Consider the following 21,867-nt stretch of genomic DNA (forward strand, 5'->3'; position numbering starts at 1 on the left):
GTAATTTACCTTATGGGTAAATCACAAACTTCCAGATTAAGACATATAAGCGACCCACTCACATGGGGCTTTCAAAGCAGAAATTACTAAACTCCACAGGAATTACGCAAAAGTAGACTTGAAGTTCTTGGTTCCCACATATTCCTGATCAAAACAGAGCTAGAAATTACTAGCCCCTCAAGATGGAACAAAAATCTACAGAATTGTACACTTGAAACCTATGTAATTTTATTAACCATTGTCACCCCAATAAACTTGAATTAAAAATGAAAAATCTCAAATCACTGAACTTTCTGTGGCTATTCAATTTTCTATCAGTAACCATTTTTACTTATTTAGGATCCCACAAAACTATTATAACCAGCAGAGTACCAAAGAAATTTCCATATCTATGATTAGATAATCATTAGGGATTTGAAAACTGCCCCAACATATTATTTCTTCTTCCTTATGCTTTTGAAAATGACTTCCAAGAAATCAAAGTGAGTGATATACGTAAGGTTGGATGGCAGGATTTTAATATTTATGATTTATTTCCTACCTTCCTCCAAATAGCTGCTGGCTTCTTCTTTTAACAAGCGAAAGGAAGATAAGGGTCATTACTGACCAAATGCACACATAACCTTAGTACAAGGAATTTCGTTTACATACCTTTTGTTGATTCAACTGTGTGGCTAGGGTTTTACTATTTTCAGGCTGATTTTCCTGAATCTTTCTCTGAGTCATTTCAACTTGTTGGATCCAATCATCTAAAGGGTGAAAGGTATCTCTGTAGTACTTCAGCGACTTGCCAATGCCTTCTAAGTCCCGTAACCTAAGAAAAACGTAACAGAATAGTCATAGCTTCCAACAGTATCCACTAGGAGGGTGTAGTAAAGAAGGGAGAGACAAAACAACTGCACCACAACACTGCACTAAGCACAACAATAGGGGTATGGGTAATGATCAAGGCTACAGCACTCCGAGGCACATCTCCAAGGGCATTCCACACTGGCTTGGGTTGAATCTAAATATTTTCCTCCTGGAGTTGTGCAACTTATTTTGCTCTTGGTGTTGTACAACAGATTATCCTAGGGGCAAGCCCAAGAGACTAAAGCAGTGAAACTGGAAACTTCACCATAATTATTATCAATACCCAAAGCTTGCATCAAATGGCACTTCACTTTTGAAATAATGACAAGGTAGTTCAATGAATGGTTCAACATGGACTCAGGGAGTACTTTCTAGGAGTGATTAAATACATCAGCTTCTATGATTATAAAAATCACTACATTAAACGTATATGTCACATGTTTTATAGAGATGAGATATATGTTTGAATATAATTTTACTTCTCAAGAATGGCACTATGTCATAAAAGCTTTTTATGTGCATTAAGATAAACATGAAAATGAATGAAAAAAGACACTATTCCATTTTTTTTAGATGAGCCCTAAAACCATCCCATTTCCTCTCACTTTTTTATTTTAGTCACTGGGTGAATAATTTCAAAGTTTTTGTATCTTCAATAAAAATAAAAAACATGAAAAACAGGTCATTACAATTTCTTTATACCTCTTAAGTCTAATATAGTTTGCTACATATAGCCCTATAAAATGCATGATCCATGCTCTTACTAAGTCTTGTAAGTTGCTAATCACTTTTAATTATTTGAATATTGTGTTTGAATATTATAAGTTGGCAAAAGGAGAGAACTATATTTTTCACCCTTCAGAAATAAGCGAGTAGATTAACTATACAAATGATAGCTATGCAAATAGTATATCGATAGCTTTAATAACATAGAGTCGTAAAAGATTTATTTGAAGTTAAATATCTTACTTAAGTCCACCATATAAGAAAGATACTTTGATAGAGCTCTTGCACTTAACACAATTAACTATATGTGGAAATTAACTACATATATGAAATTATATATGAATATTTTTTAAAGCCTATTTAGTTTAGATTTTACCAAGAACACAAGGATAGACATTAAAGCTCTGCTGAAACTGAACAAAAATGATACTAACCTGTTGTCAATCTGAACATGAATATTTTGCCACCTTTCAACTAATTGATCTGCTTTTTCTTTGTGCCAGTCAAAATCAAGGTCCCGTTCTTTATATGTTTTAAACATTTCATCACTGATGGCTTTCGCTTTTTGCAATTCATCCTCTAATGCATGGAATACCTCCCTGTTTTCATCTACTTCAGATCTCCATTGCTAAAATACATGAATTGGCGAAAGTTATAAAAATGTGTCAACCACTGAACACACTTATTTACCTAGTTTTACAATTATTTACAAATGACTGATACAAAATCAGATAAAGGAAAGAATATCATATACAAAAATAATATATTAGGCTGACCCTTATGACATTGCCAATTTTTGACTGTACTTTGATCTAAATAAGCCTGACAATTTTATAAAGATCAGCCTAAGAGAATTTGCATATAAATAAAACAAAATATATTCTATAAGTAAATCTGTTCCCTCTATGAATCATTTTCATTGCCTATTTTTAAAACATCTATCAACATCGTTTCATTGAAAATTCATTTAAAGTCACTGAGATAACATTTCACAACTGTTTTGCAATAGTTTTACTCAGTTCTTTATATATAAAAGTATAGATACAGGTGAGTATAACTACCAGTCTTTTCCCTTTCTTAGATTAATTCCTCTACTTAGCTCCTTGATTTCTTAAAGTAACTGCCTCTTTCAGCAAGAGAATATATTACAAATAATTAAAATTTTAGATCAACCCTTCTTGCTGCCAACATGAATTGATTACAAAAAGCTACTGTCAAGATGATTCAAATTTCCAATGAGAAGAACTCACCTCGAACTAAAAATGCCTGAATATAATTATTTGTAGTAAGCTATGGCATTAAAGATATATGAAATGGAATGAACATAAATATAATCAAATTAAAACATATAACGGTTGATGTTTGAAGATCTAAATGTTAAAGAAATACTTTACGAGTACAATCTTGAAAAGCAGCCAAAAGTGAGACACATACCTTTAAAGTACTTATTAGATTCTCAATATTATTCTTGTCTGCTATAACTGCTTCTTCTTCACACAGTTTAGTTTCATAGAGTTTCACAAGGGATTCTGCAGCTTGAGTGTTTTTTAACACCAAATTAACAGTTTTCAACCTATTAAGAGAATTAAACAATAACCTTCTATTGGTAAACGTTTATTTTCCCATAATGCAGTCCTGAAGCACCATTTTGATGGATGAAATAGCATGTTCACCATGGAACACGACACATTTACCACAAGATTAATATTCAGCTGACTCTTCTTTAGAGACAGCAGGTGCTCAAACCCATTCCCTGACTACAGTGGTACTTAGCATCAGATTCCAAGATAAGATGGTTTTCTTTCAAATCTTATTCAGACCAAGCTTAAGAGAAAAATTGTATAGGCTACAACAGCTGAGCTACCAAAACCACAGGCAAAATGTGGGAAAATCATACGTTATGCCCTAATCTCTGAGGCACATTCCCTTTCAACAAGAAGCATCATCATAAATCCACAGAAATGTTTGTTTAATATATTTGTTATTTTAAAAAGTGAATAGTTATTTTCATAAAAATGAATGCTTTAAATTAACAGTATATACACAGACACACACTCAGAGGGTGCCAGAAAAATGTATATACATTTTAAGAAAGGAAAGAACGTATTAAAATCGTAATACTCAATATATTCCGATAACAGAAGATGGATACAAGTCACGTTTGACTTCTGCAGTTACAAGAGATGCTCAAAGTGGTTACCATCAGTGTAATTTTAATACAGTTTCCTTTCTTAAAATGTGTATACATTTGTGTGTGTGTTTGTGTATACATACATATATATACACAAAGAGAGTGAGAAAACAGTTGTATGAAGCAAATTGACATTGGCAGTGGTAACATACTTCTCTATGTACATGGAAGACATAGAATATACTTGGTTCATGTTCTGAATGACCACACTGAGCTCAGATCGTAAAGTTGGAACTGAAGGAGAGGCTGCTGCTTGACTAAAAAATTCTTCACATTTATTTGTGATCGTTCCCAAATCATCTTTAAGACGCTCCAGCTCTTTCTTTAGTTTCTATAAAATAGAGAACAAACATAGGTATTAGGTTTTACTCCAGATGGGGCATCTTTCTTAAAACAGTTTTAAAACACACATTTTACATTATGATAATGAACTTAAAATTCTACACATTCTTTACTTTTTCTTTATCAAATACACTAAGCCATAGCATTCAAGTTTTATTATCAAAAATTCCCTTACTGCCTATCTTTTCAGGCCCAAACATCTAACTTAGTGCTTTTTGCATATAGCAGGTAATCAACAAGCGTATAATGACTTTCATGGTGAGAAGCCCTATAGCCTCCATCATAATAGGTAGGAGGGCACATGTTCCTGTGTTTACCTCATTCAGAGGTAGAACTGAATTACAAAATCCTAGTTTTTAATAAACAATAAATACATCACCAGACCTCACAGAGTGACCACTGGGCAAAATCAAACATATAAGAAGAAGTCACAGAGGTGGTGATAGTCATTAAGATAGTAAATTACCTTAAGTTAATTTTTATCCCAACACCTTTAAAAATCTTACCTCCTGCTCTGTAATCCTGAACACGCTTTCATGCAAATCATCTCGTTCTAGCGGAGTTCGGATCTGTCTAATCAACCGATCTTCACAGTTCTCTAACCGAAGTCTAATGTTTTTTACTTCAGAGATGTAGAGATTATAAACAGATTCCTCTTGCTCCTCTGTAAAAGTAAATATAATATTTAGAAAATACCTGTTTTCTATCTTTTAGAAGCATTTGCTCATATTTTAATATGGCAGTTTTACTACTACTAGGACATAGCGAGTCACACTAATGTTACCAGTTATCATCATGAACTGACCCTAAGGATAAAAACTTTAAAATAATGGCCTTACAATTTACAAAGAATTAATAAAATTTCCTTAATGTCATTTGAAGTACGATTTCTGATTTATCATGTCCAAGGAAAGTAATATATTGCTTTCATGTTCACAAAAATGTGAATTATATTAGTTGCAGATTAATTATAAAAATTAAATAAAAATCCTTAAAAATTAAAGGCAGATAAAATGTGTTAAAGTTTAAAATCTTTTTAACAGAACATTACTAATACAGTTTTTGTCTCTTAGTAATATCAAGAGTTCAGAATAAAGTTTATAGTTAATGAAAGTTAACTAGACAAAATATTTCCCTTTAACCCCTATATAAAATCCAAGTTTGGTTATGGGAAATCACTGCACCTTTCTCCCAGTTTTGCTGTGAATCTAAAACTTCTATTAAAAATAGTCTTTTTTAAAAAATCTAAGTTTGGTACATGAAAAAATAATTCAGAAAAGATAATCTTTTCTGAAACTAAAAGATTATCATTCTGAACATTACATTGCAAAATACTAAAAATGTTGAAAAGCAGATGTATTAAGAATTAATCATTTGTGGGTGGGGCAGTGGATTCCAGCTCAACTCACACTGAGAATGTAACAACTACAAAAAAAATTTCTATAAATTAAGTTTTGTGTCTAAAAAAAAAAAATTTAATCATTTGTTATACTATTTTGTTGGTATCTTTCATTAATTCATCATTTAGACATAAATGAATCCCTCTTGCATCTTCCTACCTCAAACACGATTTTAACATTCCAGTAACTGTGTCTACCTATCACAGGCTGAGTGACATAACACACCTAAGAGTGAAATTCCCATTGAGAGCAGAAAATAACCTATGGGAGAAAAAAACAAGAATTTCCATGCTTTACCTCTTTCTGCAGATTTAAGAAGTTCTTGATAGTACTGTTTACACACATTAACTTCCTTTTCCAGTTGTGTTATATCTGAGCCTGAAAATATTTGGGATTCCTGGCTATCTTCCAGAAAATCTTCAAAACGAGACTGCAGATTACTCAGAACTTGCTGATGTTCACCTGGTAACATTGTCTTTATCTAAAGAAGACCAATGATCCATATAATTAAGTGATTATAGTACAAAGAGCTAAATTTAAAGGGGACAGATCTCAGATTAGGGTCTCGTGTTATACACCAGTTCATACTAACAGTCATTAATAAAAGAACCATTTGAAATTAATTTTCTTTTTCATTAATACTTTGAGGTTTTAAAGTAAGGAAATACAAGACCATACAATTCAATAAATGAAATTAAACTGAACCCATTTCCAGATGTCCAAACACTATATCTTACCTCCCTATCAAAATATAAGAACTAAGTAAAATATGTGATCTCCAGATATCCCCAATTCTTAGAAGGGTGCCTTGTATATCACAGCTGTATAACAAATAATCATTGAATGAGTGAATATTACCACGGATCTGCTGGGCTCTGCTCCTATTCTATAGCACTCAGAAACTCTACCCCTCATGACAAGTTGCCCCACATTTTCGGACAGATTAAGATGATGTGTAGATTTATACTTACTGAAGCCACATTGCTAGCTCGAATTCTATCAATTTCATTGACGAGATAATGCCAGGATACCACACTCTTCATGTTAACGTGAGTCTCATGCCAAAGAGTTAGGACACTCTGATACTGTTGCTCAATTCTGAAATATATGAAAGAAAACACAGATTCAGCCTTTCCACTCCCTCTGACAACATGCTACAACTTTTCTTTTCGTTTGTAAAATATCCCATGTTTACTAGTCTGAGATCCTTCTGATCCTGTGGGCCTTGATAAAGTATTGATTATTTCTTTAACTTTCCGAGAGCTTCCAAAGCCATTTCTCAGTGTTTTAGCTAATGCATACAAACCTGTTTGCAAAGTCGACCGCGTCTTTGTTTGGTGGAGGAACTGTAAAACACACAGATGGGACCATCGCTTCATTCCCAGTAGGGCTAATGACCTTCCATTTGGCACGATGAGAGTTGTTCGCCAAAACACATTCATCATCTTTATAAATGGTTATCTGGTTTTAAATGAAGAACAGAAAAACCAAATGAGGTCACTGTTGACTAATCTTTTTTCCATACCCAATCTTGGAATTTTTTTTACTGGTGTTTTTTTGTTGTCTTTTTTTTTTGAAGTGGAAAACTTTACTAGTGAGCAATACGACCTCATTTCTAAAACATCTGAATAATGCCAGAAACGGGTCTGTTTCTAGGAGTTATAAGTACCTCAATTTGTCTGTAGTCACAGATGGCTTTGATTGGAATAGAAGTTTTGAGTGGACAGTCAGGATTCCTTGGCTTCAGCTGAATTACTGTTTTTGCTCTCCCCATCAGGCTTGCCACTGTGCTTTTATACTGTAAAAGTTCTTCTTTCTCTTCCTAAGAAATAAATAAGATGGATTTGAAGTGGTAAAAGACGCGTATTCTCTGTTGTTTGGGGGATTTCCACAAATGAAATTTCATCAAAAAGGTCTTCCCAGATCACATGGTCTAAACTTTCAATCCCTCTCTATCTGGCTTGCATCTCTCTTCCCTTGTTTTGTTTCTTTCGTTTTTGTCCTCTTTAGCATTTACCACTATCTAACACACACATATATTTTATTTATCATGTTTATGTCTACTCCCCTCTCTAGCATGTAAGCACCACGAGGGCAGGGATTCTTGTCTATTTTGTTCACTGCTCTACCTCTAGCACCTAAAACAGTGCCTAGGATATATAAAGTACTTAACGTGTTTGTGGGATGAATGACTAAACACACACACACACACACACACACACACACACACACTGCTAAAACATCTTAAGATGTCAAGACTATCACATAAAAAATTTTTTGTATTTGTTACCAAAAAATACCAAAACTGAGTGTTTAAATGCTTGATTGAACGAGGTGAAATGATCAGTAGTACCAATAAAATATAAAGTTCTGCACCTATAAAAATGTAGTAAAAACTAATCTAATCCCCATTTTACATTACTAAGGAAATTCATAGGCTTTTGTATCAGTACCATTGATTCCTGAACAAGGTCTTCCAGCTTGTGAATGCTGCTTGATCTATCACAGCTGTACTTCCGCTGAATGGCATCTTTCAGGTTCCTTAAGTAATCAGTAGCTTCTTTGGCATCACTGAAAAACTAGGGAAAGACAAAAACTGGTAGTTAAAATATATTCAATGACAGTAAAGCACAGTTATGAAGTTCAATTACCAGGGCCCTGGGTGTACCCCTCATAAGTAAGAACAGAATAAATTCAAAACAACACAATTTAATAGCCACATCACTCCTTTACCCAACAAACAAGAGCCCTTGAATTGAACTTGGATAATTATGAATGAATACTAAGTGTCCAACATTTATTACATTCTAAACAACTCTTAAGTAAGAGTGAAATTTCAAGAATAATCTAAAACTTCTGAAGAATAGGAAAAAAGAGTTCTCTCTAATGACAACGTTTCCTTCATAAGAGACATATTTGTAAAATAAAGATTTTCTGACACTGTAAAGGGTTTTTTAAGGAAATCCTCCTTAATAGAATGCTTCAGTGTATCCTATAGAACATACTCGGATATCCCTTATAACCTACAAACAAAACACTTCAGTTTTTCCTCTGCACATTATGTACATGTATCTTAACAATAAATTATGAAGATATTTTCTGTACGTCAGTCAAAATCACAATGCCATCTACTGAAGTTGTGGTTCTAATCACATACCTCAAAATAGGCGGTGTTTTCCTTTGTGTGCTGCTCCACACACTGGCAGAGCTGTAAGATCCAGCTCCACTGCGTCTGCATGGCCGCTCGGTAGGCCTTAAAGATAAAACACAGCTATTGTCACTGGGGGAGAGTAAAGACATACACATACAACAATGCTTTTAAAGGATAAAAGATTCTACTGTATCTAAATAGATGGTGAGATTGTTTTAGCAGAATAAGACTTGAAAATCAGGGTAATGTCCCTCTAATCTAAGACTTATCACTTGCCCAAAGCCAGTCCTTGGAAGTTTAAATATAAATTTTTAAATCAGTCCCATCCCTTTCTTTCAGATTTTAAACTTTTGATTTTTTTTTTCTTAAAATATATGGAAAAAGCTAACTCTGGCTATTTTTACATGAAAAAAAAATTAACATTTGAATGGATACAAGTTAACCCTTTACTCCTTTGCCACCAACCTTTTTTCTATTTTGTGGAGTCCTCAAATACACTTTCCTTTTTGACATTTTTCCCTTCATTTTTCTTTTCTCTGAATTTTTGAATCACTGGGTCATAAAATACACCTTTGATATGAAAATACATGATTCTGTAGTTTTCTCTTTGTTTTTGTTTCTAAAACTAGGACAGAACCTTGGGGCAGAGGGAGGCAGTATTTATTTGTTTTTACAAGGAAAATGTTTGGAGTGGGTGGAGAAGAGTATGCAATCCCCTATCAGTGTAATTCTGAGGTTATAATCATTATACTAGAATTTTTTACTAAAAAATGGTTGTTTACTTGAATTTTTATTTAAGACAAAATGCACCTTTCATGAGGGCACAAATACTGTAGAAGACACCTACTTCTGTTAATATTAGAAAAACATGAAACACCCTTTTATATTTAAGGTGCAATTCACTGACTTCCAGAAGAGGGCGTTCTGGATGCTTTAAGGACTATCATAAATACGCCTGTCATTCTTCCTCTTGGAAAATCTCATTCCTGGGGAGCTATGCTCAGGAGGCAGGCTTTCTGAATGGAATGTATGGCGCAGCACTGGAAATCTGGCAACACATCATGATCACATTACCTGGTTCCTCAAATTAAGCTACTTTGAGTAAATTGTCTATAAAAGATATACCATGTATATATCTTAGTTTCTTTTTCATATAAATATGAAATAATGTTGATAATTAACTCTTATCCATATACCCACAAGACATTGAATAGGCAAATGATATCATAAAGATGACTAAGGCTTTATTTTACCCCTCAAGAAACTTGTAATTAGATGAACATTTCTACATAAAAGTAATCAGGTCCACATCCACATTTGCATTCCCATCAAAATTCTTAACCTATAGTCATATTTCCTAACAGCCTGCCTCTCTCTACTATAAAGAATATTCCATTTTTAGTTTTCATTGTGCAAAAGTATATCCAGACCCTTCATTGTTCTCATTCCCTTTCCCTATTGTTCCTCCTATTCCTCTATGCCTTTAATATCCCTACATGGCATTTCCTGTGGATACAAAACCCTATTTTTACATAACAGAAGGTCAAATGTAACAGTCCCAAAACTTCCTAATGAGGCCTAGAATATTACTAATCTTTTGTGTCATGATGATTCCAGTGAAGAAAGACGATTGAATTTCTTTCCTGAACTGTGATAGTTTGAGGCATGTCACATTTTCAGCACAGCTTCATTTTTTTTCCTCTGGAAATATACCACTAAGTTTGATACTCTTTGCCCTCATGCGTTATGTCCCTTTCACATTTAGGAGATCACTAACTAACTAGTATATATCAGGCCAAAAAGATTAAACACAAGGCTACCACCACGATCACCACCACACAGACAACCTGATAAATCCCCCATCAATTCTCCACTTCTGGATTTGAAATATATACTCTATACCATGATGACTTGCCAGCATGCTATTTCAATATAACTCACAAAACCAGATCATAAATAAAATTACTAAACTAAATAACAGGGACTAATACTTCTTGAGAACATACTAGGTCCCAAGAACTGTACTAAGTGGTAAGAGTACATTATTGTTTTCATTCTCATCCCAACTCTATGGGTTACAAGCGATTTTCCCCATTATAGGTAAGAGAATGAGGCTTAGCAAGGTTACATCACCTGTGCAATGTCACACAGTCAGGAGGAAATAACATGTCAAAGCTTATAAAGTCAAGGTCCTTTGTATTTACTGCAATACATCTCCTTGGTCACAGGGGTTGACAAAAATATCTTTATTTTAAGTGATGGGTAGGTGACACAAAGAGCAAGAGCACTGACGGCAAATCAGTATGATTTGTCAGGAACATTATTTTTGAGACAAGTTGTAATAAAATTTTGATAGTTTGAAGTTTTCAATTTATCAGCAATAAAAGAACCTGAAGGGTAATAATCAAATATCAGTATTCCACCATGACTATTACACTTCCTGACTCACCTCAATAGTTAAGCGTGCTGGGTGATTTTCCAGAAGTAGCTGCTCTGCTATCTCCTGCACTGATTTAATATTTTCTTCCTTTTGTTCAAGTTCTTTCATTAATTCCTAATGTAAGAAAGAATTCAGGGGTATGTTAGGAAAAGAGCTAAACCTGAAATACAGCTTTAATATCCAATTACAAAAGTTTTACTTACAGCATGGTAATCTTTTTTCCGAGCTATGTTGGTATTTCTTTCACTCCAGTCATAAGCAACTTCCTCTTCTTCTTTTTCATTCAACCAAATAAGTTCATTAGTTGCACGAGATACAAAATTATGGAGTGTATCCAGGTGTCGTTCCTGATTCCTGGATGTATTCTTTATAAGGAAAATCATTGTAAGAACCATGTCTTTGTCAAATAGAGATAAGAAAAACAGAAAGTTTAAAAAAACTTACCAAGAGTTTTGCATACTGACTCTCTAATCTGTGCAACTTCTCTGCGTAAGTTAGTTTAAGAGGTGCCGTCATTTGGATCTATAATATGGTATAAAAGGTTAGGAATCTTAAAGAATTCTGACTCATACTCAATGTATCTATTATCTTGTTATAGGGTCTTTACGTAAAGAGCAAAGCAACAGTAAGCTAAAATGAAATATACACAGATTTGAAATTCATATACCTCACTGATTTTAGCTTCTTTAAGGCTAGATTCAAATTCTTCAATAGCTCGGTGAACATTTTTGTGATTTTCTAAATGGCTTTCAACACTTGGCAAATCTGATCCCCATTCAGTACGGTCCAACTGCACCTTTAGACAGAAAGACACTAGGATTAAAAAAGAAACTGATGGCAATAAAGACTGAAATTCTCAGGCAAGGTACACATTTTTTTACCTGCATCTCATCAACCCAATTCAAAAGATCCTGAACAAATTTCATGTTAATTTCCTCTTCAGTTAAATTCTGATCCAACAAAGACGACTTTAGAAGGGGTTTTCGGATCTGCATCAACTTCAGGGTTTGCAATGAATTTGCCTCTACTCCTGAATTGAAATTTGGAACTAATCCTGGGAAAGCAGGTGTATAAGCTGGAGTAAGGGATGGAGTCAGGCGGGAGGTCAGACCTGATGACAGGCCTGAGGTCACACTAGAAGGGGTCAGGGAAGGCGTTAAACTCTGGGTCAGCCCTGAGTTCAGACTGGGGTTTAAGGTCTGTGCAAATCCTGAGTTTAAACTTTGAGTAATTCCTGATATCATGAGCTTTGTCTGTTCTGTTGTCAGCAGGCGTCCTTTGCTGTACACTGAGGAACATTCATTCCTTAAGGCCATAATTTCATCGCGCAGTTTTGCAACCCTAAAAGAAAATGAAAAATGATAAGCTAATATAAAAGGCATTTTTCATAAATAATGAGCCTTAATGTAAACTATGTACTTTAGGTAACAATAATGCATTGATATTGACTCATCAGTTATAACAAATGTATCACACTAGTGCAAGGTGTTAATAAGGAAAGGCATGAGGGAGTGTATGGGAACTCTGTACTTTCCATTCAACGTTTCTGTAAACCTAAACTGCTAAATTAAGTCAATTTTTAAAAGTCATTGTACTCATATCAATAAAATTTTGCACAATTTTTTTTCACTGAATTGTACTCTGAGCATTTTTGTTATCACTTATTTGTTATAACTATAATTTATAAGCAATATAATTACTACAATATAATGTGTCATTGTCTTCTTTGACAGGATATTTCCAAATTTTTGTTATTATAAAATATTTCTCAGGTGAATAAAAAGCTTTTAATCTATATTTACTTATACATATTTTTTTTATTTTCAGAATTACTATAGACTCCTAAAAGTGAAATAACTGGATCAGGGCATCATTTACAATTTTTGCTACATATATGGTATACAACCCAAAAGGTTCCATAAATCCAAACCTAATTCCCAGAGACATAGATTTTTATCAATATATATTTTTCCAACATTTTGTTATAAAACATTTTCATACTAGGATAAAGAGAAAATGGAAAAAATTGAATTAAAAAAGATACTTTTCTTATATATTCATAAAATTGTTATATTCTACATTCCTATCCCGAGTGCCCATGAAACAGTTGTACAAAACAACAGGGTATGAGTAAGTAGCCCTCTTACCTCTGTACCAACTGATCTGCCTGGTAATATTTTCCATCAATAAGAATCTGTACATCAATTACATGCTGGCGTAAAAGGTTCTCACATTCAAGTATATACCCGGCAATTTCTGCTTCATTCTGAAACTGCACCCCTGATTCCAATCTTTTAGAGTCCTGTATTTAAAAGAAGTCAATATTAATTCTGTGAAACAAAGTTTCAAAACCAGCCTCGCATGTAAAATTCGAAATATTGGAACAGAAAGCTTACTTAGGTTTTCTCTGTTGGTTCAAAACTATGTTTTGCTTTTGCTCACTGTCCCTCAATAGAGCAAAGAGTGCTAATCATCTTTAATAAACTTTAAGTTTCAGTTGACAAAAATACCAAGAATTAACCAAAGGGTATACAAAAGCTTTAGTTCATCCAAATGCACAGACCCCTCTATCACAATCCCAAGGGCTCCTAAAATTAACTTACAGACTGGAGAGCATTTCGGGCAAGTATCAGTTTGTCTTCACAGATGACACTGTCCCGCTGAACTCGGTTGGCGATCTGCTGCAACATTTCCAACCTAAAAAAAAAGGAATGAAATAAAATAAAGCCTTTCCCTGGGAAGTTGCAGAGTTCACAATCACTGAAAAAATGCGGCCCATCAAAAGTAAAACAACCCCACACCCATGATCCGATACCTGTGTCCATCAATGGATTCATTGCCAAAGCTAATGCAAGAGTTGATCAGGGTTGGACCACAATTAACAGAGAGAAAATTTTCATTTGAATCAAGACTGGTTCGAGTACTAGTTGTGTTACTAAACACAGAATCACTGCTATGGTAACTATAACTACTGCTGTGCATTTTTATTCCTGATATGATGTTCTTTCTTGGTCATTAAAAGTAGACTCAAAAAGTAGAAGGCCTGCAGAAAACTCTACTTCTAACGGTGAAAAGTGGCAGCTGAATGTTACAGCTTTAACAGCTCCTTAAATATGCTCCTACATGCATATGCAACACACAGCAAATAACAAGCTGATAAGTATTCAAAAGAATCTCGCCCAAAGCCACGCGTTTGCTAGCTGAAGTTTGCCTTTTGTAGCTTGCATTAAAACCCTACAAGTATGGACAAGGCAGCCTGATCCGGGCGTCACTGAAAAAGACTGGCCAAATATTTTCACCAAGAGTCATCCAATTGCAGCCACCTAAAAAACAACTCAGAAGCCTCACTGAAGCCCAGGTACAATTAGTAAAAGTTATTCTGGCTATAGCAATTATCAGCTAAAACAACACAAAAATTCAATCACAGCCTGCCTGACTTTTATAAAGGGCTAGGTCTGTTCTGAATTTCAGAGGCTAAAAGTTGGCACTTTTAAGCACGTATAAACAAATGAGTTTGATGAAAAATGAAGTACATTCCCATTTTAACTACCATGTCATTTGTTTGTTAGGTTAAATTAACTGGCAAATGATCTGTTTACCTTTCTTTATATGATGTACTCTCTGGAATGTTACTTCCAATCTTATTATAGTTCCTTTATATTTTTAAAAGCCAAATTGCTAAGTAGAATATCAATACAATGCTTGCAAGTTTAATTTATCTGTGCTTGTTTTCTTTTCTATAGGTTATTACCTGGCATAAGAACTCCTCATTTGTCTTGTACACACTCCCACACCATATAGCTATTATTTGCAATATACAGTTATTGCCAAAAAACTTGTTGCATCAAGAAAACTGAAGGCATTTATCCAAACAAGCTCCTAAATATTTTCCTGCCCTCAACACTACAATGCCAAATGGCTACTTCTCCACTCCAAAGGTTGATTTTTTTTTTTTTTGGAAGGCAGGAAAGGGGAAACTTGAGAGTGCGATATCAAATATAGCTAGTAAACAGAAAAGCTCAAAATAATAACAGCAGCACCTAACATTTATTAAGCATTATGTGCCAGGAAATTAACTAATCATTTTATATACAATAACTCATCTCATACTCATTTATAACCACAAAATATGGTACCGTGTTTCCCCAAAAATAAGACCTAACCAGAAAATAAGTCCTAGCATGATTTTTCAGGGTGACATCCCCTGAACATAAGCCCTAATGCGTCTTTTGGAGCAAACCAAAATATAAGACCTGGTCTTATTTTCAGGGAAACACGGTAGGTACTATTACATCCTGTTTACAAATGAGGAAACTGAGGCTTAGGGAGGTTAATACCTTATCTCAAATGACACTGCTTACAAGCTGAGTTAGTAATTTAACCCAGGACTGATGACTCCTGGATTTTGAACTCTTAACCACTGCATTCTTCATTAACCCGTACAAAACATCCAGTTACTACTCAAATGACTAAAAATCTACTCCATATCCTGTCTCTGGCATACTTCAGTAATCAACCATTACTTCAGATGATTAGCTTAGTATCTCATTTTAATCACCCACAATTTCCTCCTCCATAAAAGTTCCACCCCTTGTATTTCAAGCATATTTGGGTTCTAATGATCCAGCTATGTGGATATAATGTTGTTCTTCAACAAGAGTGTAGTTAGTAATTTAATAAAGGACTGACAAGTTAGACTTGTTCACATATCCTCAACGTATTAGTTCATATTTCGACAATGTTGAAGTCACAGGCAGGGCACGGAGAACACAAGTATACCGAGCACCTCTATGTATACCAAGCACTGTGTTACAAATACTGGCGACACAAGGGATGGAGAAAACAAGAGTTTGTCTCCACATTCTTGGAGCTCATAACTGCGGAACAGGTAACCCTTAATCAAATGATCACAGAAATAAATATAAAATTATAACCGAGATAAGTGCTATGAAGGGACAATACATGTAAATATGAGAGTTCTAAGCAAGATATCTGAACTAGCCTAGGAGACCATGGAAAGTTTCTTAAGGAAATACCACTGGAGCGGAGGTCTGAGAATGATTAGGAATAAAGAGAGAGGGGGAGGATGAAATAGACTTCCCTGCCAAAGGAACAGACAGTTGCAAAGATCCTGACTATGGCACCTCAGCGCTCCTGAGAGACAGCCAGTGTGCCTGCACTGCAGAAAGCAAGGAGGGTGGGCTATGAGAAAGGCCAGAGAGGTGAGCCTGACCACGAAGGCCTTTTCTGTAAGGCCCAGCCCCTATGGAGCTCACAGCTAATGAGGAACAGAGATCACAGTTGCCATGTATCACAAGTCAGGCTGTGAGGTAAGGACTATACTGAAGACAAATGCATCCAACAAATGTCTCCCGGGGTACCGTTCCAGGCAACTGGGTGTAATGGGAGAGACAGACTCATAAAGAGTCAATGATGATTTCACGGAATAAATGGATTTGTAGAAGTGGCCAGAAAGAGAACTTGAACCAACATTAACTGAGTGTTTTCTAGAAGCCACCTCACTGCCCTTTAAATGGAGGCAGACTAGACTCTGGTTTCCACTGTCCCACGGAAAGACCATCATAGACAATAATATAAGAAGCAAAATAAGTTAATTATTGACCTGTGAGCTTCCAGATCCAGGCCCCGCTGATTTAAGTCAGTTTGAGAAATTCTCACAGGTAGTTTTGACAGGCTTTAAAACTGTAACTGCCTTATTAGATGAGACTTCACATACCCCCCGTCCACTGGGTTCCTTTTTAAACATGTTACTGATTTACTCCTCCAACCTATTGGAAGAGTTTCATAGATTAAAAAATGGAGGATAAGAAAGACTAAGTGATTTATCCAAGGTCCATGGACAAGGAAATGGAAAAGGTAAATGTTGGTCCTAGGTGTGCCTGCCTCAAAAACTGAAGTTCTTTCCACGAAAACAAAGAGACCCCCCTCTCTACCTGATGTCAATGGCAGAAATAACTCCAGCTTACCTTTCTAGTTCTGGACGCAGTGCCTTCTCCCTCTCAAGCATGGCAATAATGAGTTTCCCCCACTCTTTTTCTATGTCATTTGGATGATAACCTTGAAGGAGTTTGATGCGTCCAAATTCTATCCAAATCTTGAGGGGGAAAAAAATGTGATGGGAAGCAAAGATGTAAAAATACATAGATAAATAACAAAGATTATACCTGGCAATACAAAGGAAATTTCTGCTTACCTCTAATAATTTATATAGGCGTTTAATTTTTGATTTTTCTGTCTCCTTCGGTGGAATTTCTGTTTCTTTAAACTGTAAATACTGATTATAAAGTGCCTAAAATGAAAGGGAAAGTAAATGAAGGCTCAAACTGCAAAAACCTGTTTTCATTATGGCATGGTGTTACTATTTCAAAAGCGATGTATATATTTAGTGGAATTTCTTTATAAGACTGACACTCAAGGACTATACCAAATGCCAGCTAGTTGGTGTCCTGGTTATACAAGATTTGATGACGATGTTAACTATCGATGTCAGCCATGATTCAACGTGTATACCACACAGGGATCTGGATAATAATTAACCACGGCAGTGTTTATTATCGTACAAACAAGAAACCATATCCTTTAAGAGATGTACTTTCCGACTGTGGCAAATTAACTTTTAGAAAAACGATCTGATGCCAATTTCCATAAAGGGGAAAAAAAAAAAAACTCTGTTCTTGTCTATATCATGGGTCTATCCTTGAAAATAGAATTTTTATCAGCTAGATAGGGCTAAAATTTGGTTTCAATGTCCCACTGGCCAAGTTAAACAGATCTCTTAGTAAACAAAGAGAGATGTGATCGGTTGCTGCTATTATTATAGAAGTTTCAACCACATAATTAAATTATTGTCTAGTTTACAGATACTAATTTGGAATCTCATATATAATTTATTGTATTTATTTAAAAAAAAACCTTCATAAAAAATATGTAGATAAAACATATCCACATTTAATAAGTGTATACTAATTATTTCATCCTGAGTCATGCTGTTTTATAAAAAGTCCCTTTAAATCTTCACACAGACACGTTTCTGAGGGACTCCATTCAACGTTTTGCTGGCTAATAAAATTATTGGCATTTCCCCATATATATTTTCTTTCCTGTATTACATCTTATGGAATCTGGGTAATCACTCAAACTTCTTCCAAAACTTTTCAGAATCTACATTAATCAGAAGCCAGTATAAATATACCTAAGGGTCTGGACAATAGGAATCCATTTGGAAATAATTTGAACTTGAAATCTGTTTTAAACTCAAACAGTAATGTTTCAGGATGTCCATGAGTAAATAAGCACAGAATGCCATTATATCCTAAACACTGTTCATCGCAGATGTGGTGAGAGAAGGGGGGATCTCTCTTGCCCTGGGAAGATTTACATCCACATAGGGAGACTTCACAAACAATTTTAGAACACTTAAAAAGCATCATATCAACACACGCCAAGTAACCTCGTGCCAAGGACAAACTCCTTGTGGCAATGTGCATTCAGAGCTGTTGCACAGATGTTCTGTATAGATGCATGAACTCAACGAGCAACTATAACAGGGCCCACCCTGGGCTGTTACAGTTTTTGTGATTCGAGTTAGATCATGAAAATAAAGCCTGTAATTCAACGAATTAGGACTTTGTTGTTAATATTCACATTAGCAGTTTCTTGAAATAGTCCAGCAGACTATTTTACTATCACAAATCCTAATATATAAATTGAGGCAACTTACTCTTCAACAAAGTTTATATATCTGTAGTGACTTTTATCTTTCTATCATGTCTGTGCCTCAGAGAGTTAGACCTGTTTTTAGGTAATAGAAAATGTTTCACCAAACCATGAATTCATTGCTACTGGAAGTCAGATCTGTGTTTTCAAATTCATAGTGAAATATAGTATGTACTTCTTGCTCTACAAAAGAAAGCTCTGAAGCAGTTTTAACAGGATTTGACTGCAGGCCACTCCCACCCACTGACATACTTGTGCAAGCTTCCCAGAGTCCCTCCCACCCCAGCCACCTGGTGGGCTCCAAGCATTTCCCATACACCAAAAACGGTTTGGCGAGGTCATTTCCAGAGACTCTTTTAAACCTTAAAACTCTCAATTCAAGGCTAAGGGACTATAAATTTCTTTAAGATGTTGTTGCTATTATGTTCTGATTACTAAAGTTTACCTCCATTTTCTCTGAATCGTAGGGAGATGAACATAGTTTTAAATGCCTCCTTATTAGTGGCTTACCAAGGGACATTTTCCTAAACTTCTAAAATAACAGAATTATTACAGCATTATTTAAAAGTTTAATAATCAAGTCAAACCTACTTCTATAGTGACACTGACCTTTAGTTCTACAGGGTTATTAGGAAATGTTCTCTCAGACATTGTGGTCACATGGTGTCTAATCCACTGGATGAGGTAGTTCACCATATTCTGGTATTCAATCCATTTGACTTCAACATCCTAGGACAATAAAAGGACAGAAAAGATTCATGTGTATAGATAATCATATTCATATCTAACACAATTTACTCAGAGGTCATTTTGTGAATTTGCATGTCTTTAAGTCTGACAGAGAGAACCATCTAAATGTTTTCCTACTTTCCATGCAGTTCCCATCTTTCCACATAAGCAGCTTTAAAAGCATGCTATTAATATTTGACCACAAAGACTACCCTAATGAGTGTCAATTCTGACCCAGAGATAGTGATTGCCTGAAGCACTGTGTTGAGAAGGGTTCTGAGGCAGCGTTGAAGCACAGCAGGATAAACTTCCACAGTCAATGTGTAAGGCACTCAAGAAAGGGGAATAATATGCATAAGCCAAGTTAGTTGTCACTCTGCCACCCTTTTTAGATCTAGGTCGACTGTATATATGAAACTCAAAAGAACTATACAATATGTAAGAAACTAGATAGGAATGAAACCTACAGGAGCCATGTATGGTGAGATTATCCAAGCACTCATTTAGCAAACTTTTTTAAAATGGAGGAAACTGGAAGGTTGTCAACCGCTATATTCAATTAACTATCTAATGAGTGCTAATTACATTCAAAGCATTGTGCTCCTTCAGCTAAATGTTGTAATAAAAATATAATGCTTTAAGACATAATACCTACGATGAAAGAAATATGATCTAGATGGGGAGGCAAGAGAGAGTTATAATATAAACAGCTGAACAAAATGAAAAGCAGTATTTCACAAAGTGTATGCTAGAAGTTGAGATAAGAATCAGGTAAGCCTAAAACAGTCACTAAAGGCTTCTTGGGAGAGGTGGTCCCAGAGCAGTTTTGCAATGCCCAGTAAGTAACTGTTGGTGGCGGGCAGAGAGAAGTGGATAAAAGATAAAGGAGTCCCAAGTGAGTCAGGACTCTGCAGTAGAAATGGCTACTAGCAAACAGTTTGTGCTGGGGTGTCATAGCTAAAAACATAGGCAAGAAGGGGTCACATATGCAGAAGTTTGAATGTCAGACTGTCTGGATTGGATGTAATCTTGCAAGCGATATATAGCCACTGAAAGTTTTCAAGCTCATTTGGTGACAGTGTGCAGAGTTGATGGGAAGAGAAAAATAATGGGAGATGGAAAAACCATAGAAAGCTATCATCCTGATTCTAGTGTGAAGGGAAGAGTCAGGGATGGGGTGGAGATAGTGAGAAGATAAAGCGAGGAATGGCCACAAGAAACATTCTCAAGCAACACTTAACACTGAGTCACTGGAGAATTGCACTGAATCAGAGGAGAGGAGGAGCAGGGGAGCGAGTTACTCAGGGATCAAAAGAGTAGACAACACCTTTGAGAGAAAGAACAAGAGGAAGTGAATGGGAATAAGTCTAGAACAATAGCTTACAGAGGTGAAATAAGAGAACAGAAAAGAAAGTTTACCGAGATGAGCTCCTAAATCATCAAGGTGAAATTTTAAAAAATGGTATCTGCAAGGAGGAGGGCAGAAGCTTAGGGTGAGGGGAGATCATCCCCAAATGCATAACATGTACAGGGTTTCCTGTCTCTTCCAGAAATGCATACGCACTCATTAGCATGATCACTACAAAATGCATGACTGAACTGAATTACACAACCCTTTGGCAAACAGTGACAAATAAGGTCCAGAGCTATGTGTCAGGGACCTTGCCCTGCTTCCAAAGTCGCTCTGTCAATTTGGCAAAATAAATAAACTTCCTCTGGGTCCCACCATTAAATCAGAAAAACAGTATTGAGCCAACTTACCTCATGGAATCATATGAGTTCATAAACTTGGAAATGACTTTCAAAAGTAAGCTATTCTATATATATACAATCAGCTAGAGGAGTTGTAAAATAGCAGCAAGTTAAAAATGAAAATGTACAAAATTCAGTGCTATACAGCTATTATTTCTAAAATGACATCTAACTCTGAATAGCTTTATTTATGATATAGAATAGAATTTTTTGAGTTATAATTTTAATGGTAGAATGATACCATTAAAATGCATACAGTATCAGTTTATTAAACACCATATTCACTCAAATGCTATGAAAATATTTAAGAACTATAAAACGCACTATCAAAGAATTCAGTCAACTGGGCATTATGGAATCAGCAGCTTCTGACATGGAAAAATCAATACTCACATTTGCTCCGATGCCTTCCCCACCTTCAGGGACTTTGGGAAATGCATCGTAGAGAGATGACACATAAGTTATTACTGATTTTTCATCAGGAGAGGAGACATCAACATCTAAAAGCAGCAACATAAATTATGTCAAAATGTTGACAGATCACTCT

General features: G+C 35.3%; 1 protein-coding gene across 31 annotated transcripts in view; it reads right to left on the reverse strand.

Annotated features, from left to right (window-relative positions):
- The window catches only part of DST (dystonin), a 428,022-nt gene that overhangs the window by 152,204 nt on the left and 253,951 nt on the right, over positions 1 to 21,867 (reverse strand). For 30 of the 31 annotated variants that reach the window (XM_019734644.2, XM_019734631.2, XM_074333118.1 and 27 more), the window contains 22 exons: positions 21,714 to 21,820; positions 19,449 to 19,568; positions 17,317 to 17,412; positions 17,090 to 17,217; positions 13,706 to 13,799; positions 13,250 to 13,404; positions 11,984 to 12,443; positions 11,770 to 11,898; positions 11,547 to 11,624; positions 11,306 to 11,467; positions 11,112 to 11,216; positions 8,669 to 8,764; positions 7,965 to 8,090; positions 7,181 to 7,333; positions 6,818 to 6,972; positions 6,483 to 6,609; positions 5,809 to 5,992; positions 4,618 to 4,775; positions 3,922 to 4,100; positions 3,013 to 3,151; positions 2,013 to 2,206; positions 652 to 814 (listed from right to left, as the gene is read on the reverse strand). In XM_019734644.2, coding sequence (XP_019590203.2) covers positions 652 to 814; positions 2,013 to 2,206; positions 3,013 to 3,151; positions 3,922 to 4,100; positions 4,618 to 4,775; positions 5,809 to 5,992; positions 6,483 to 6,609; positions 6,818 to 6,972; positions 7,181 to 7,333; positions 7,965 to 8,090; positions 8,669 to 8,764; positions 11,112 to 11,216; positions 11,306 to 11,467; positions 11,547 to 11,624; positions 11,770 to 11,898; positions 11,984 to 12,443; positions 13,250 to 13,404; positions 13,706 to 13,799; positions 17,090 to 17,217; positions 17,317 to 17,412; positions 19,449 to 19,568; positions 21,714 to 21,820 — 3,308 coding nt within the window. Of the gene's footprint in view, positions 1 to 651; positions 815 to 2,012; positions 2,207 to 3,012; positions 3,152 to 3,921; positions 4,101 to 4,617; positions 4,776 to 5,808; positions 5,993 to 6,482; positions 6,610 to 6,817; positions 6,973 to 7,180; positions 7,334 to 7,964; positions 8,091 to 8,668; positions 8,765 to 11,111; positions 11,217 to 11,305; positions 11,468 to 11,546; positions 11,625 to 11,769; positions 11,899 to 11,983; positions 12,444 to 13,249; positions 13,405 to 13,705; positions 13,800 to 13,917; positions 14,138 to 17,089; positions 17,218 to 17,316; positions 17,413 to 19,448; positions 19,569 to 21,713; positions 21,821 to 21,867 lie in introns of those variants that run through there. The other variant, XM_074333128.1, reaches the window with a different exon arrangement.

The sequence above is a fragment of the Rhinolophus sinicus genome, linkage group LG05 (assembly GCF_036562045.2).
Source record: "Rhinolophus sinicus isolate RSC01 linkage group LG05, ASM3656204v1, whole genome shotgun sequence".
Classification (NCBI taxonomy): Eukaryota; Metazoa; Chordata; class Mammalia; order Chiroptera; family Rhinolophidae; genus Rhinolophus; species Rhinolophus sinicus.